A 16,147-nucleotide genomic window follows, 5' to 3' on the forward strand; every position below is an offset into this window, starting at 1 on the left:
AGAAATCTGTGCCTCAGATGGGGTAGATACCTGATGCACTTCGATGGCGGACAGGGTGGGCTGGGTGCAGGAGGCTGATGAAGATAGAGACAGGAGGTTGTTGGCATTCCTCTCTGAAGGGTTCTTTCTGCAGAGAAGAAATGAGGGGGCAAATGAAGAAACATACCAAGATACAAAAAGTGTCCTTTATTTTAAAAAGAAATCGGAAACATTTCAAGTATACAGAACAGTATAGAAAAGAATTACAATTTAACACCCCGTGTACCCTCCACCAGGCTCTAAGGTTTTGCCACTTTCTCTGCAGATTATTTTTGGTACAAAATAAAACATCATAGATGCAAGTGAATCCTCTCTATTACATTCCCTTCTTGTCCTCTCTGTGAGTCATCACGATTCTGAATTTGGTGTCAATTATTTCCTTATGTGATTTTGGTTTTTAAACTTTTTTTTATTGTATACCACACACGTCTTTCTGCAACCTGATTCCTTCCCTCTGAATATTATGTTAATGGATCCTATTGAAATCAACACGAGTACCTTTGGCTCATTAATGCACTTTTAGCATTACGCTTATGTCCATTTGTCCAACAAATGTAACTGACACATCTTATTCTCCCACAGTGGACATTTAAATTGTTTCACTTAATATAAGCAATGCCGCTATAAACGTCCTCATGCCGGCTCATGAATATATATACGTTATATCTGTATACATTTATATTTATTTATTCCTATTTAAGTCCTAGCATGCAGCTTATTAGGAAAGATAACACATATGTGTGCATGAATTATACAAGCCATTCGTTTTCAAGAAGGGCACAGAAGCCGGTGGATGGTGAAGCTCTCCCTGGAAAGCGTTTGGCGGCGGCTCCAGGGGCCCAGGGACACAGCCGCTCCGTGGGCCGCACCATTTCAGCCCTCGATGCCGCGTCCACGGTCACCCCGCGGTCTCACGTGCGCCCATTCATTCTCTCCACTAGCGTGTGCGCTCCACGAGGCCGGCCCCGGGCACGGGGAGCCTGACGTGGAGGGTCCGCGGGGGCAGCCGCGCAGCCGACCTCTGGGCTGTGCCAGGCCCCCGCAGTGACAGCGCCGGGGGAACGTGGGGGAACCCAGGGCCTCATCTCACTTTCTACCCCGAGTCAGGAAGCTGAGGAGGCGGCGATGGCCGGGGCACAGACGCCGGCCTCCGAGCGTCTCTCCCCTCCACTCACAACGCCGCCAGGTCAGTAGCCCGGAGCCCTGGCGCAGACGCGGCCCCCGCCCGAGCGCCGCTCCCCAGCCGGGCCTCTCCCGGTGGCGCCTCTCCGCCTTACGCCAACTCCGTAAGGAGGCGCTGAGGCCAACCGGGCGGCGCCCACCTCCCTAGCTCTGACGTCAGATCGCGCGGGGCGGCCCTCGCGGCGGCCATGTTTAGTGAGGGCAACCCCACCCTCGCGCCCCACCGGCCTTTCCCTCACACTTTCCTGCAGGCTTTGCGCCGACGAACGGGAGAGTTTAACCTTAGAGGCAGTCCTGAAGAAGCTAGCTGAGGCCTGACTGCCCGTGGCCCTGGAAGTGCCCAACCCCGCCAATTTAAACATGGCGGCCGCACCCGAGCGGCAAACGAGCGCGGACGCCCATGAAGTCATGCCCACCATGGAGCAGGGCGGCGAGGCAGGAAAGGGGAAATCTCGCGAGATCCGAGCGGCCTCCGCGCAGCCCGGAAGCCTCTCCTGAGCGGGCGGGGGCGGGAGCGGGGGAGGGCGGGCGGACGCGAGCCGGAGGCGGAGTCCGGGCGCTGCGAGCTGCGCAAGTGGGGCAGCGACGCCGGGCGGCTGCGCCGCGGAACTGGCGTAGGCGGCCTTGGAGAATCGCGGGCTGCGCCGCTCCCGGGCTGGTCGCGGAGGGGGAGGGGATGTCGGTCAGTGCGAGATCCGCTGCTGCTGAGGAGAGGAGCGTCAACAGCAGCACCATGGGTGAGTCTCAGCTCCGGGCCGCCCGGCGCGGGTCGGCGGCTCGGGACGCGGCGGGGCCGCAGCGGCCGCGGACCGGGCAGGGGGAACGCCCTGAGGCCAGGCGGGGGCGGGGGCGGCGGCGAGAGGAGGTGGGGTGGGGGCGACGTCGGGCCCCGGGCGCGGCGGCGGCGGCGGGCCCGGGGGGAGGGGAGGCGGCGGCGGTGACAGTTTGAATTGAAGGCGAGGGGCGCCGAGGCGGCGGCATTTCCTGTTGCCGCGGCGGGCGGGCCCGGGAGCGGGGAGACGGAGCCGCGGCCTCCGGCGCCGCGGCCGGGAGCAGCCTGAGGGGGTCGTCTGTGCCCGGCCCGCTGGCTTCCGCGGCCCCGGCTTCCCCGGGCGGCCGGCCGCAGCCCCGCGGGAGCTGCCCTCGTGGGAGCGGCCCGGCCCGGCGGCGGGCGGCGTGGGCCGGCCCGGCGGGCGCGGGAGGAGGAGGAGGAAGGATGCGCTGGGCTGCGGCTGCGGGAAGAAGGCGGCGCGGCGGCGGCAGCAGCGCGGCCCCCGTCCCCGCTCGGGCTTCCTTCCCCCGGGCGCGGCCCCGAAGGCCGGGGTTGGCGGGCGAGGCTTGAGGACCGAGAATCAGGAGCCTGCTTTTGGGCTTCATTTGTAAGAAGAAAAAAAGAGAAAGGACGCCAGGGAAGGGCGCCCTCCCGAGGAGTGGGACCGGGTGGGAAGGGTCTCGGGGACCGGGGAGACCCCTGCCTGGCCATGGTGAAGGGGGTTCGTTTTCCAAAGTGTTTGAGCCTTCTCCGTCACTCCCTGTGAGAAGCCCCCTCGTTTCCTCTCCTCCCCCCGCGCTTTGGAAAAGGAGCAAGGCCATTTCATTCACATTTTCCACTGCCGAGCTCCATGGCAGACGGGGTGTGTGCGCGGTGGGCCGCCAGCGGCGGAGATGGTTCTAACACATTTCCTCCCCTCCCTCCGCTGGGCTTCACGCCGCGGTTTTCACCGCGCGAGGAAGTCACTGGTGTGACATCCAGGTGCTCGCTTAGTGACCGAAACAACACTGTTGCGAGTTGACGGTTAGAGTTCAACTTGAAGGTTTCTTTTGGCTCTTATTTTGGTAAAAGGGAAGCGTTACCGGGTGCCCTTGAGAAATCCAAATGAGCAGGCAGGCTATAGATCCAAAGGCATGGTACTTGTCTTACACATTTACATACATGCGGGTGGTGAATGTGGTCAGCACCCATCCCCACCCCAAACCCTCCTCCCAGCATATGAGCAAGTTGAGGAGGAAACATTTTAGGCATTACATGTACAGAGGGCGATGACATGAAATTGATGGAACCCTGATACACGGAAGGATATAAACGGTTACAAAGCTAGCCGCTGCTGCCTGGATCCCTTGTTCCTCCAAATAGCCAGGGAAAGGGCAGAGGAGGCGGGCAGGAAACGGTCTCTCCCACCCAGCTGTTCAGTGGGTGGGGCAGAGGAGCGGGGTGAGCGGAGCTATGAAATAAATGTGCAGGCTGCAGAGAGGGTGTATCTGGTCCCGTCTCGTCAGTCTGTGGTGGGACAACACCGCGGAGCCTGGTTCTCTTTTTATTTTCCCTCCTTTTTATTGAGAAGCCAGCCTCTCTCAGTAAAGTTATTAAAAATGTCACCTGTGCTGTTAGGTTTACAGAACTGAAATTCATAACTGATTATAAAGAACTTCATTTTGTGTTTGTCAAGTAGATTTTAATTTACAAAAAGAATATATATATGTTTGTAATTTAGTTAAGACTTTCTTTGGTTTCTGGTTTTCTTTTGCAGATAAGGTATTCAGTAGTAACTCCATGAAAGGTAGTGTTATCAATAGATTATGTTTCAGAAGTTTGTTATACAATTGGTTGCTTAGATTTATGGATTTTTCCCATAGAAATAATCTTAAATAAGTCCATGCCAGAACTTCTGAGCTAGTTTGAGATAAGGTTGGATCCTGACAGACCTTAAAGAAATTGCAGAAGGTTGACAACAACACAGATGATATCTTCCACTCCCCCCACCCCCCACCCCCCCAAAAAAAAAGCTTGGGGAGGAGGAAGAGCTAGATCTGTGGTTTTCAAGGTCTCACGCATGGGGGTGGTCAGATGACAGGACCAGTCAGTGAAGACAGTGGTAGAGCACTTTGGTTTCAGACTTCTTGTAATTCAGTGGTATACATAGTCACAATATGTATACTCTACTCTGGGTTTTGCCAATAGAATATTGTTACCTACTAAATTACCAGTCGAGAACCATGTTTCACATTTTGAGCTAATCCATGTTCAATTTTGATGAGAGATTGAAACCTTTTATTTTAACGTTAAGCATTTTAGTAAATTTTAGGACACATGTTTACTAAATTTGAATTGTAAATGATTTGAGATTAATTATACAATGAAAGTGATGTAGAAAAAATGTGTTTTGCAGAGTAGAATTTTAAGGTAGCGTGATTATAGGTTAAGCCTGCCAGATGAGAGCATTCTGCTAAATGTAGACTGTTGGTCTCTACAGCGGTGTTCTGCAGACTGCAAGTTGAGACCTATTAGTTGGTCTTGAAATCAATTTTGTGGATTTCTCCTAATGCTTTTTAAAAAGTAGGAGAGAGCCATATCGAGTTTGGCTCCGTGGATAGAGCATCACTGAAGGGTCCCAGGTTTGATTCCAGTGAAGGGCATGTATCTCTGTTGCAGGCTCCTCCCGGCCCTGGGCGGGGCTCCTGCAGGAGGTAACCAATTGATGTGTTTCTCTCATATCGGTATTTCTTTCTGTCTTTTCCTCTCTCTTCCACTCTCTCTGAAAATAGATGGAAAAAAAGTTAGGAAAGAAATAGAAAATAGCAGTATATTGTGCTTACTATAAATTTGGGGAGAATTAAATTCTGTTTTATAAGTATTTGGGAATATTTCTTTTTTTATTAAGAATTATGGTAAAAATTTGTAAAAACTCTTTGGGTAATATATACTTTGGATGTGCAGTGTGTGCAAGAGGTTGGAGGTCTTGGTGTGAGGAGGAAAAACTTAAATGGTATTAAGTCAATGTGGCTTTTACATAAATTCATTTATTCTGTACTCTGTATAGCTAGTGTAGATAGAGAGATCTGAGGCTACTGCTTGAGAGGAGTTCATCTCAAAGCCAGATTGAGCTGGGTGATAGCCATTCAGCATTGTAGGAAATGAGAAGCAAGAAGTCTTTCTTAACCATCTAGACCAGTGGTTCTCAACCTTCCTAATGCACGACCCTTTAATAGAGTTTCTCATGTTGTGGTGACCCTCAACCATAAAATTATTTTTGTTGCTACTTCATAACTGTAATTTTGCTACTGTTAATGAATCGTAATGCTAGTATCTGTGTTTTCTGATGGTTTTAGGAGACCCTGCAGATTGAGAACTGCTGCTGTAGAGCCTAAGACCATCGGAAAATTGAGAACTACTGATCTAGTCAATAGTTCTTCCTCCTAGAACTCCTACCACTTAATACTTGGTATTTTCAAACTTGGGAATCAGAATCATCTAGGTAGCTTTTGTGTCTGTAGAGGCCTGGTGCATGAAATCAATGCATGGGGATGGGGGTCCCCTCAGCTAGCCTGCACCCTCTCTAATCTGGGACCCCTCGGGGGATGTCCAACTGCCAGTTTAGGCCCAGTCCTAAACCAGCAGTTGGACATCCCTCTCACAATCCTGGAACACTGACTCCTAATCACTCGCCTGTCTGCCTGGTTGTTCCTAATTACCTCCTCTCCCTCCTCCGCTGGCCTGATCGCCCTTAACTACCCCCTCTCTGCCAACCTGGTCACCCCCCACGCAGCCTGCTTGTTCAGTTGTTTGATCATTCCTCAGTAAACCCCCTGCTGGCTTGGTCGTAGGCAGCTATCTTGTGAGGGCATGATGGTCAATTTGCATATCATCTATTTATTATATGGGATTAGTGGACTTTCGTGAGACATGATCAGTAATTATTGAACATACAACATTATATTAGGTCAGTATTTACAAGGTATAATTGATGAACCTCACACAGGAGGGTCAATCAGGGCCCCTTATATAAGTGCCCTATATAGGTGTACCATTTTTAATCTTTAACATTGTATTTTTACTGTACCTTTTTATGTTTAGATACACAAATACTATTGTGTTGAAATCACCTACAGTATTCAATACAGTAACATGCTGTACAGGTGTATAACCTAAAGCATAGGTAATCCAGGTGTGTAGTAGGCTATATGTCATCTAGGTTCGTGGGAGTGCACGACAGAATAGCTTACCTCATTTCTTAGAACAGGGGTCTTCAAACTACGGCCCGCGGGCCACATGCAGCCCGCAGAGGAGTCTGATCCGGCCCGCCAGGTTTTTTGGGCAGTGAGCGCAGCCGAGGTGTTACAGTAGGAATTAGTAGTTCATATAGTCCGGCCCTCCAGTTCTCTGAGGGACCGTGATCTGGCCCCCACTTTAAAAAGTTTGAGGACCCCTGTCTTAGAATATACCCCATTGTTAAGTGGTACGTATAATTATATATGGATAGGCTGTGATTTGTTTAACATGTCCCCTTCTGATAGATATTTATTCTCAACTGGAGGCCATACTGGTAGGGCCCCTAGCAGCTGTTGGCTGCCAGCCGGGTACTCCCTCCCTTCCCTGGGCTGACCCCGTCCCCTGATCAAACTCCCAGACAACTCTCAGTCGAGGGACAATTTGCATACTACACTTTTATCACATAGGATATTTTGCTATCATAAGCTATGACACGATTAATAACTTGGGAGATAATCTTTTCACATGTGTTAGTTTTGCAGAGTTTTGGAACTCTTTGACCCAAGACACTATTAATTAAAGCAGTAGCACTGATAATATTGTAACTTGCTTAGGACTTTAACACTCACGTTCATTCATTTAACAAATTTGTATCTTGTGCCTGCTGTGTGTCAGGCACCGGGGAAAGTGAGTTAAATGCTGTGACAGAAATAGAAGGCATGCTGATTGATTAAAAGCGTAGGTTTTGGAGTTAGGCCTAGATTCACGTCCCTAAAACTCAACTGAATCTTGGGAAGATAACAGAACTTTTTCTTGTTTCCTTCCATGTAAAAAAAAAAAAAAAAAAAAAAAAAGTAGGACTCCAAAGTTATTGGAAAATTAAATGAAATATTATAATACATGGCAAGTTCTTAATCTGACATATAACAAGCGCTTAGATCTTAGCTTTAAAAAAGGTATTAGACTGGCAATTAACTACTTTTTTGTCTCCATTGTAAGTTTTTTAAACTCAAGGACTGTTTTTTCACTTTAATATTTACTTACTAAATCATTTGTGATATGATTTAAAGGTATGTATACAGTGGGAGTAGTAGTAGGATACCTTTTCCAAAATGGAAAAGATGAATATTAAAGTTAGGTACAAGTTATTAGGCAGAGGAGAAAGGATACTTATTCTAAGCTGTGAAATCATAGTGGTGTGGGTTATGAGACTAGAGAGGGATATGTATATATATATATATATATATAGTCCCTCTCTAGGGATATATATACACATACACACACACACACACACACACACACACACACACACACATATATATATATATATATATATATATATATATATAATTTCCTTTTATGATTAATTTAAACCAGAAGGAATAAAAAACATTGTTATTTCGATCACTAAAAGTTAATTTGTGTTCTTTTTTAATTACTTAAAATTTTTTCATGGTTGTAATTAGAGGTATATTAGTGGTTAGTGGTTCTTAACCTTGGTCAGGCATTGGAAACACTTCTAATATGCTTAATACTTGGAGGCTCATTAATTCACGAGGTCTGAGGTGGGGGTTCAAAAATGTGCATATTCAGTATTTTAGTTAATTATGATGAACCATCAGAATTGATAACCTCTGGCATGAATTACATATTATGTGGTAGTATTTGTAAAAATACTCTGTAAACTCTTACATTTTATGCAAAACCAAGGTACTATTCACTTAATATTTAATGTGGGTTTTGGTATATTAACTTATATGAATTAAACATATATATTAAATATATACATGGTGTTCCAGTGTTGATATCCTAATTTGCCTAGTCATTTTTTATTCAGTATTTTACAATTTTAAGTATTATTTTATTTTATTTAAATAGATTTTATTGATTTTTTACAGAGAGGAAGGGAGAGAGATAGTTAGAAACATCGATGAGAGTCATTGATCAGCTGCCTCCTGCACGCCCCCCACCGGGGATGTGCCCGCAACCAAGGTAGATGCCCTTGACCAGAATCGAACCCTGGGACCCTTCAATCCACAGGCTGACGCTCTATTCACTGAGCCAAACCGTTTTTGGCAATTGTTTTAAAGAGTAGTATCCTTGCCGAAACCGGTTTGGCTCAGTAGATAGAGCATCAGCCTGTGGACTGAAGGGTTCCCGGGTTCAATTCTGGTCAAGGGCATCTACCTTGGTTGCGGGCACATCCCCGGTGGGGAGCGTGCAGGAGGCAGCTGATCAATGACTCTTTCTCATCGATGTTTCTGGCTCTCTATATCTCTTCCTCTCTGTAAAAAATCAATAAAATATATTTTTTTTTAAAGAAAAAGAAAAAAAGAAAGAGTATCCTTAAGCAAACCTCTTCTGCCCTCCCTAGTTATTTTCCTAGTTTAGTACATTAAATTTGTTTTAATTTCTGTTTCTTATATTACTGGAGAAAGATTTATTATATATAAACTGATTAGTTCCATATTTTCAGTAGAATATTCTGAACTTCTTAAATCATCATCAGGAATATTTTGTTTTATGCTGTGACATATAATATGGAACTATTAAATAATGCAATATGATAGTCATTTTTGCTTTTTTAACTATATGTACATTGCTTTTCATTTTTTTTCCGTCCTATGGGTATATTTATCTTCTTCTGTCCCTGGAGTTTGTAACTATCCAGTTTGCTGTTACAAATCTTTGTTTTCCTTGTCAGCTTTTATTTAGTGGTTCATTTCTGTATTGAAGGTCTGCTACCTGTTAAGAATTAGATTTCCATTTCTATTTTCCATTTGTATTCTGTGTAGTTGATATGCTGGGTGAAAATAAAATAAAGTAGATGTGATTAATATTTTATGAGGTATAAAATAATATGCAAATAGAAAAGAACCTCAAAAACCAAAATATGTAGCCTATAATCTTCAAAGACCATACTAGTACATAATGCTTAGAGGACAAATTGTAGTCTTTTATTTTTTACTAGAGGTTCAGTGCACAAATTCATGCACATGTGGGGTCCCTCAAATCAGGGTCATTGGGGGCAGCCAGCCAGGAAGGGACCACAGGAGGGCTCCAGAGCATGTCCAGCTCTCTCGCCCAGTCCTAATCGAGCCAAACCCTAGCAACAAGCAAACCTACCTGTGGGAGCGTCTGCTCTTGGTCAGTGCATGTCATAGCAACTGGTTGAGCAGTTGACTAGCATATTATGCTTTTATTATATAGAATATTTATTGATTTATCATGAGAGAAAAATAGTTTGTTTCACTTATTTTTATCATCTCTTAAAAAATTATTCAATGTTGAAAGTATTACATATGTTCCCCTCTCCCCACCCACCCCCACCCGTGGACCCCTTCCAACCTCCCTCACCCCGTCCCAGGCCTTCAGCACCCTATTGTCTGTGACCATGGATTATGCATATAGTTCCACTTATTTATGAATTCATTGGTTGATTCTTATATGTGCCCTGACCAGGAATTGAACCTGCAACCTTGACTAACCAACTGAGCTACACAGCTAAGAACTTGTCTTTTAGTTTTCTTGTTGGGAAGGGTGAATCTAGTGGTTAACTTATCTCTAGCTCAAGTTTGGAGACTTGAGAACTTGGCAGAAAGGATGAAACTAGTGATCCTAGATAGAACTATAGTCAGTTCTGTTTGGGATTTTATAATAGAATATAAAAGTTGGTCTAATACAGAATAACTAGGAGTTACATTATGAGAGGAGGGTTCATTCAGCCATGAGCCAAAAAGGTAAAACTAGAATCATTTGGCTGGCAAGCAGACACACCAAAAGTAGTTAAGTTTGTGTTTGACCATGGTGCTGTGCTATTAGAAAGATAATTATATAGATATGAGAGGCCCGTTACACAAAGATTCATGCAAGAATAGGCCTTCCTTCCCCTGACTGCTCCCGGCCGCCCAGGAGCATGCAGTCCTTGCTCCTGGATGGAGCCCCACTCCTGTACCTCTCTCCACCCCCTGTCCTCCCCCTCATAGCAGGTGTTTCCTCCCTGCCTGGCCACTCCTTGCCTGCCTATGGAAATTAACCTGCCGTCTTTGTTGGGTAAATTTGCATACCCACTGCTGATTGGCTGGTGGGTGTTGCAGATGTACAATTTGCATATTTAAAAAAATTAGTGTAGATAGTTCCTTTGTTTTCTTTTAATCCTCATTGGAGGATACTTTTTCCATTGATTTCTATAAAGTGGAAGGAAGGGATGAGGGGTAGAGAGAGAGAGAGAAAAAGAAACAGCCATGTGAAAAAGACACATTGATTGGTTGCCTCCCACATGCGTGACCACCCTTGACCTTGAATTGAATCTGAGACCCTTTTATGCATAGGCGGATGCTTTAACCACTGATCAAACCCAGCCAGGACCTGTGTTTTTTTTTGTTTTGTTTGAAATTTTGGAGCTATTTTAGACTTGTTTAAAAGTTGCAAACCCAGCCGAGATCGGTTTGGCTCAGTGGATAGAGCGTCGGCTTGGGGACTAAAAGGTCCCGGGTTCAATTCCGGTCAAGGGCATGTACCTTGGTTGCAGGCACATCCCCAGTAGGGGGTGTGCAAGAGGCAGCTGATCGATGACTCTCTCTCGTCGATGTTTCTAACTATCTCTCTCCCTTCCTCTCTGTACAAAATCAATAAAATATATTTAAAAAAATAAATGAAAGTTGCAAACCCTATCTTTATGAAAGTTAAGTATTTGATCAACAAAGAGGAAATGAAGAAGTAATACCATAAACTTGCAAATATACCATGTTATATGAGATAAATGTACTGGCCTGGAATAAGGGAATAAGAGAGCAGTTTATGCTTGATGGAAACTTTTATTTAAATCTGTTAGGTGTTACTGGGTAGGTCTGAAAGATTCCAATGATTTTTCTTTTTTATTGAAAGGTGAGTGTTCTGCATATAGTTACTCACTAATGGATTCCATTTAACAAATTAGAATCTAACCAACATGAACAAAGGACTCTTTCCTATTTAGTAGTTTCCTCATTGATCTCATTGCTTCCAGTCTCTTCCCACTTCATTCAATAAGTGTTTGTAAGATTATTGTACCTCAAATACTGCTATTATAATTGGCCAATTATAGAACTTTAAATATTATTTTTAATTTATAATGTAGGCTTTTAAAGATTCTTATTAAAAATACTGTTTTCTTGGCCCTGTCAGCAAGATTCTACTTGTTGTCTAGCCTGCATGGCTCAGTGGTTGAGTGTCAACCTACGAACCAGGAAAAGATTGTTCTCTGTTTCGAGGCTAGGTCCAGGTAACTTTTTTATAAAGCTCCTTAAATACTTCTCATTACAGCTAGGATTGGGAATCTCTTATCTGTAAAGAATAGAGACCTTAATAGTTGCACATTGTACTTACTCTTTGTGAAGTGATAAATATTTCATACATAAGTATATGTATGAAAATATATTTATGTCTTCCAATAACCTCATAATGACATTATCCCAATTTAAGCTTAGAAAGGTTATGTAATTTACTCACCAGAGCATAGCTCTAAATTAGAACAGATACTGGTATTCATATTTCTTATTTTTTAAAATATACTACCAGATTCATGCACGTGGCCTGCGGGGATCGCACCTAAACCTGCAGGTGGCCAGAGAGAAGCCAGAACTGGGGCCAGGCGCCTTGCTGCTTGCACTCATCCCGGCCTGCTGTGCCTGCTGCCGCAGCTCAGGAGTGCTGCTGCTATGCTCGCCAGCCATGAGCCCGGCTTCTGGATGAGCAGAGCTCCCTCTGTGGGAGCACACTGACCACTAGGGAACAGCTCCTGCGTTAAGCATCTGCCCCCTGGTGGTCAGTGCACATCATAGCAACTGGTGGTTCTGCCGTTCTGTTGATTTGCATATTAGCCTTTTATTATATAGGATAGTCTTAAGTCTTGTAGAGATTTGGACTTTCCATTTCCTTTAACAATATTTGTGGCAGGGGGTTATGTGCTTCTAACCATCATTGTTACTCTCTTGTGAACTTTATTTTGTACATATCCCTGCTGAAACCAAGAACTGCATATCTTGTGATCTTAAAATTACGGATCAGAATACATCTATCTTTTGTCTCATTCTATTTGCTATAAGTCTATTAATGAGATCTAAAGTTAAATTACCTTTGAGGGTAGCTATTGACTTATGGAGCATAGCATCTGCTAAGGTGTTCCTGCTTTTTCCTTTCATGCTGCTATTGGTTTAACTTCTTCACTTTTTTGTTGTTGTGGTGGTAATTAGAGCAACTTGTTAATTGAATGGCTGAAAACTGTCCTTTCACCTTCTTACTTTTCTAGTCTTAGTTTATAGTTCTGATCTTAACTGAAAGTTTGTCTTTCAAATTCTGGTTTGGGGGGGGGAGGTAATGGTTTGGATCCACATATTTCTGTTAAAGTTTAATTTGGTTCTGAATGTGTCATAAACTTTTTGTTACCTTTTCAGTTTTTATCATCTCCCAGTTTGACAATCATACCTTTTATGTTTTTTTAATCCAAAGTATTGAATGATGTTATCTGGACTTAATTAAGATGGATCCTGGTGGTGTACAATTCTGTTAAATTTGGCATACAACTAACCAGCTATTGATCAATCTTACTTTATAACTTTCCAGTCTTTCTGTACCTTGCTTGTCAGAATTATATCCTACAATTTTTCTTGAAATCTTGTCAGAATTATTATTATAATTGAATCTTTTTTCCTTTGCAGTCTAATGCAGCAGTTATCACTGGTGGTCCATGACTTCCAAAAGGTTGGCTACTGCTGGTCTAATGAACTTGTCAGAAATGGAAAATAAAGAACACCTGATTTGTCTATTAAAAACAAAACAAAACAAAACAACATACTGATTTGTGGTGAACGTGACTTCATTTTCTTCCTCCGATTTTTTTTATTTTTTATTTTTATTTTTTTACTAGAAATGCTTCAGGTTCCTTAATAATAACTTGGAAAACAGAAAATATTATAAAATTGAATTACCCCAGATCCACTTAGCAAAATACAACCAGTGTTAACATTTGAATATATTTTCTTTCCAGCTTTTTTTTTTGTAACTTTTCTTAAAAGCAGTAAGTAGCCCAGCTAGTGTGGCTCAGTGGTTGAGCATCTGCCTATGAACCAGGAGGTTATGGGTTCAGTTTCCAGTCAAGGCACATGTCTGGGTTGTTAGCTCTATCTCCAGTAGAGGGCATGCAGGCAGCAGCCAATCCAGTGATTCTTTATCATTGATGTTGCTACCTCTCTTTTCCTCTCTGAAATCAGTAAATCTGTAATAATAAAAGCTTTAACATGCTAATTAGACCGGATGTCCTGGACGACCTTCCAGACAAAGGTTGTGAGGGAAGCCAGTGCTGGCTGCTGGGAAAGGAAGGCCTACTCTTGCACAAATTTCATGCATTAGGCCTGTAGTGTGTGTGTATTGGACTTTTAAGTAATACATTATGGCAACTGGGATCAGATACTTCCTCTCTCCCATTCCACAGGGTTTATTGTTGCTGTTTGTTGTTTATTAACTTTTGGGGAACTCATTATGTAAAGTCTGTTTTCTTTGATATGTGTTGTCATTGAAGTCTCTGATTACCTTAGTGGTTTGGTTATCTTGTGGAATCTTTCGGGGAACCACCAGACATGTCAAATAATGATAGTTCTTGGGGAATGATGCTTTGAAGCTGTCTCCTCCAGTTGTGAACATGGCTGATTTTTGTCATTATTGCATGTTGTTGATTTTCAAGGCTACTGTGGTGCTGGTGAGGGGAGATGAGAATGGGCAAGTTAAAATGCAAAAAGGGCTGCTGTTTTTGCTGAGATTCAGTCCTTTTTATTGAATAAGCACTCTTTGGATTGTTGCAAGTCTTTTGTTAATTTCCAGGGTTCTGGAGAAGTTGATTTTGATAATTGCGCCAGTTTTTCATTTCTTTCAATGGAGAGAATTTTCTGAGATCTTTATTCTGCCAGTTTCTTAATGCCATTCCATTCTATATTATTTTAATGTTTAGTATGTACACAAGAAAATGTTTAAAGGTGCCTAATAAATACTGTGCCAGCTAGTACAGGTTTCCTTCACTATATGAAAGTGGAGTATTCCTGTGAAACCTTTTATAAACTGAAATGTAAAGCAAAGAAGCAATTACCATTATTTATATAGAAAATATTTTTAGTGTTTCCAGACCCCAAAAATAACCCGTCATACCAAATATACTTATGTCCGGTTTTACACTAAGTGTAACACCCTTAGATCTTTTCCTCTCCTCCCCCCAATACCTTAGTTACAGATGCACAAAATAAATTGAGATGAAATAGATTTGGTAACAGACATAGTTCAAAGCTATGGCAGCTTAATGTTGAAGTGGTGAGTTTAGTTCCTGGGAAGAAGCTTCCTGTGCCACTCTCCTGGTTAGGGGTGTTCACTGCCCTTATAAAACAAACAGTGCTGCCGAAGCCGGTTTGGCTCAGTGGTAGAGCGTCGGTCTGCGGACTGAAGGGTCCCGGGTTCGATTCCGGTCAGGGGCATGTACATTGGTTGCGGGCATATCCCCGGTAGGGGGTGTGCAAGAGGCAGCTGGTTGATGTTTCTCTCTCATCAACGTTTCTAGCTCTCTATTTCTCTCCCTTCCTCTCTGTGAAAAATCAATTAAAAATATATATATAAAAAAAAAAACAGTGCTGTCCCCCCACCTTTTTATTAAAAAATAAAAAATAAAAAAAAAACAGTGCTGTCCCCCCACCTTTTTATTAAAAAATAAAAAATAAAAAAAAAAGCAAAAGTCCTTTTGCTTTCCTTTGGTTAGTGAAAACAGGAACTCATCTCAGTAAAGGAGGAGGAGCAGGGGGCATTCAAACTGATACATGAACCTTTAAAAATATTGGAAGGGACATCAAAACCAACATTTAGGACATGCCTATATAATGTTGTAACATCTTAATGCTTTTGAAACAGTAAATCTAGAACCTAGGTATTTTTATACCAGTTATATTTAAAATATTTAAAACATTTAAGTGATTAAGTTTTTAAATGCTTTCCTTGTATGTAAGAGATAGTAGGAGTTTAATTAAGCAAGTGCTAGACACTTGTATCTGTGTATATGATGTAAGGCTTTTGTTAATACACTGAATAATAGATAAGTAAGTTTATGAATTAATATCTCTTTTGTGGTGTACTATTTATTTATATTTAGAATTAACTTACATTTTAAGAGAAAGAAATGTATTATTTTTGTCAGTGTGTAAAACAATATACAATATACCTATGTTTTAAGACCTAAAGGGGTACAGATTAGACTTGCAGTTATATAGGAAAGACCAAATGTTTATCTTTGATATTTAAAGTTATTGATATAAACCTTTGATATTTGTAGCCTGATTTTTTTTTTTTTTTTAATTGTAGTTACCAAGGGGAGAGAGAGAGAATTCTGGTCATGTTAAGGTAATTTGCGCTGAACTTTTTATTTTGTAAAGATGGGAGGAGTTGAAGATTTTTACGTAGATTGTACTAGGAATATATCTTAATTTTCCTCAAATTCCGATTTTGTTGGACTTTCAGTTTATTACAACACCCCATGATCAGTTTTGTTGTTACTGAAAAGTATACTCAGCAGTTTCTAAAACAAGTTGCTCTTTTCAGTCCTTCCATAATACTAATTATATGCTTATTATTCCAAAATCTATGTTTGCAGCACCAACTAACCCTGGAACTTAATTGCTTGCTGGACAGCTCTCCTTGAATATGTAATAGACACCTCAAACTGAGCATGTTCAAAGTTTTTTTTGTTTTTTTTGTTTTTTTCTCTTTTTTGGGGGGCAACTTTGGCTCTGACTTTTCCAACCTTTTCCTTCTCTATTGTTGCCTCTTTCCCTAAGAAATATCACTAGCCATGGAATTGTTCAAGCTAAAGGCCTAGGAGTTTTCTTTGGTCTCTTTTTCCTTCACCAGTCAAATACAGTCCATTAGCAA

General features: G+C 42.6%; 2 protein-coding genes across 3 annotated transcripts in view; one reads left to right on the top strand and one right to left on the bottom strand.

The window, feature by feature from the left end:
• Positions 1-16,147, bottom strand: part of MATCAP2 (microtubule associated tyrosine carboxypeptidase 2) — a 270,425-nt gene that overhangs the window by 83,788 nt on the left and 170,490 nt on the right. The gene's annotated exons all lie outside the window — the stretch shown is intronic.
• SEPTIN7 (septin 7) overlaps positions 1,898-16,147 on the top strand; it is a gene marked incomplete at its 5' end in the record, with an annotated part of 57,948 nt that continues 43,698 nt past the window's right edge. The window contains 2 exon segments of the mRNA XM_084896903.1: positions 1,898-1,956; position 1,958. Of these exon segments, the coding sequence (XP_084753029.1) occupies positions 1,898-1,956; position 1,958 (60 nt within the window).

The sequence above is a fragment of the Pipistrellus hanaki genome, assembly GCF_964339955.1.
Source record: "Pipistrellus hanaki genome assembly, chromosome: 10".
Classification (NCBI taxonomy): domain Eukaryota; kingdom Metazoa; phylum Chordata; class Mammalia; order Chiroptera; family Vespertilionidae; genus Pipistrellus; species Pipistrellus hanaki.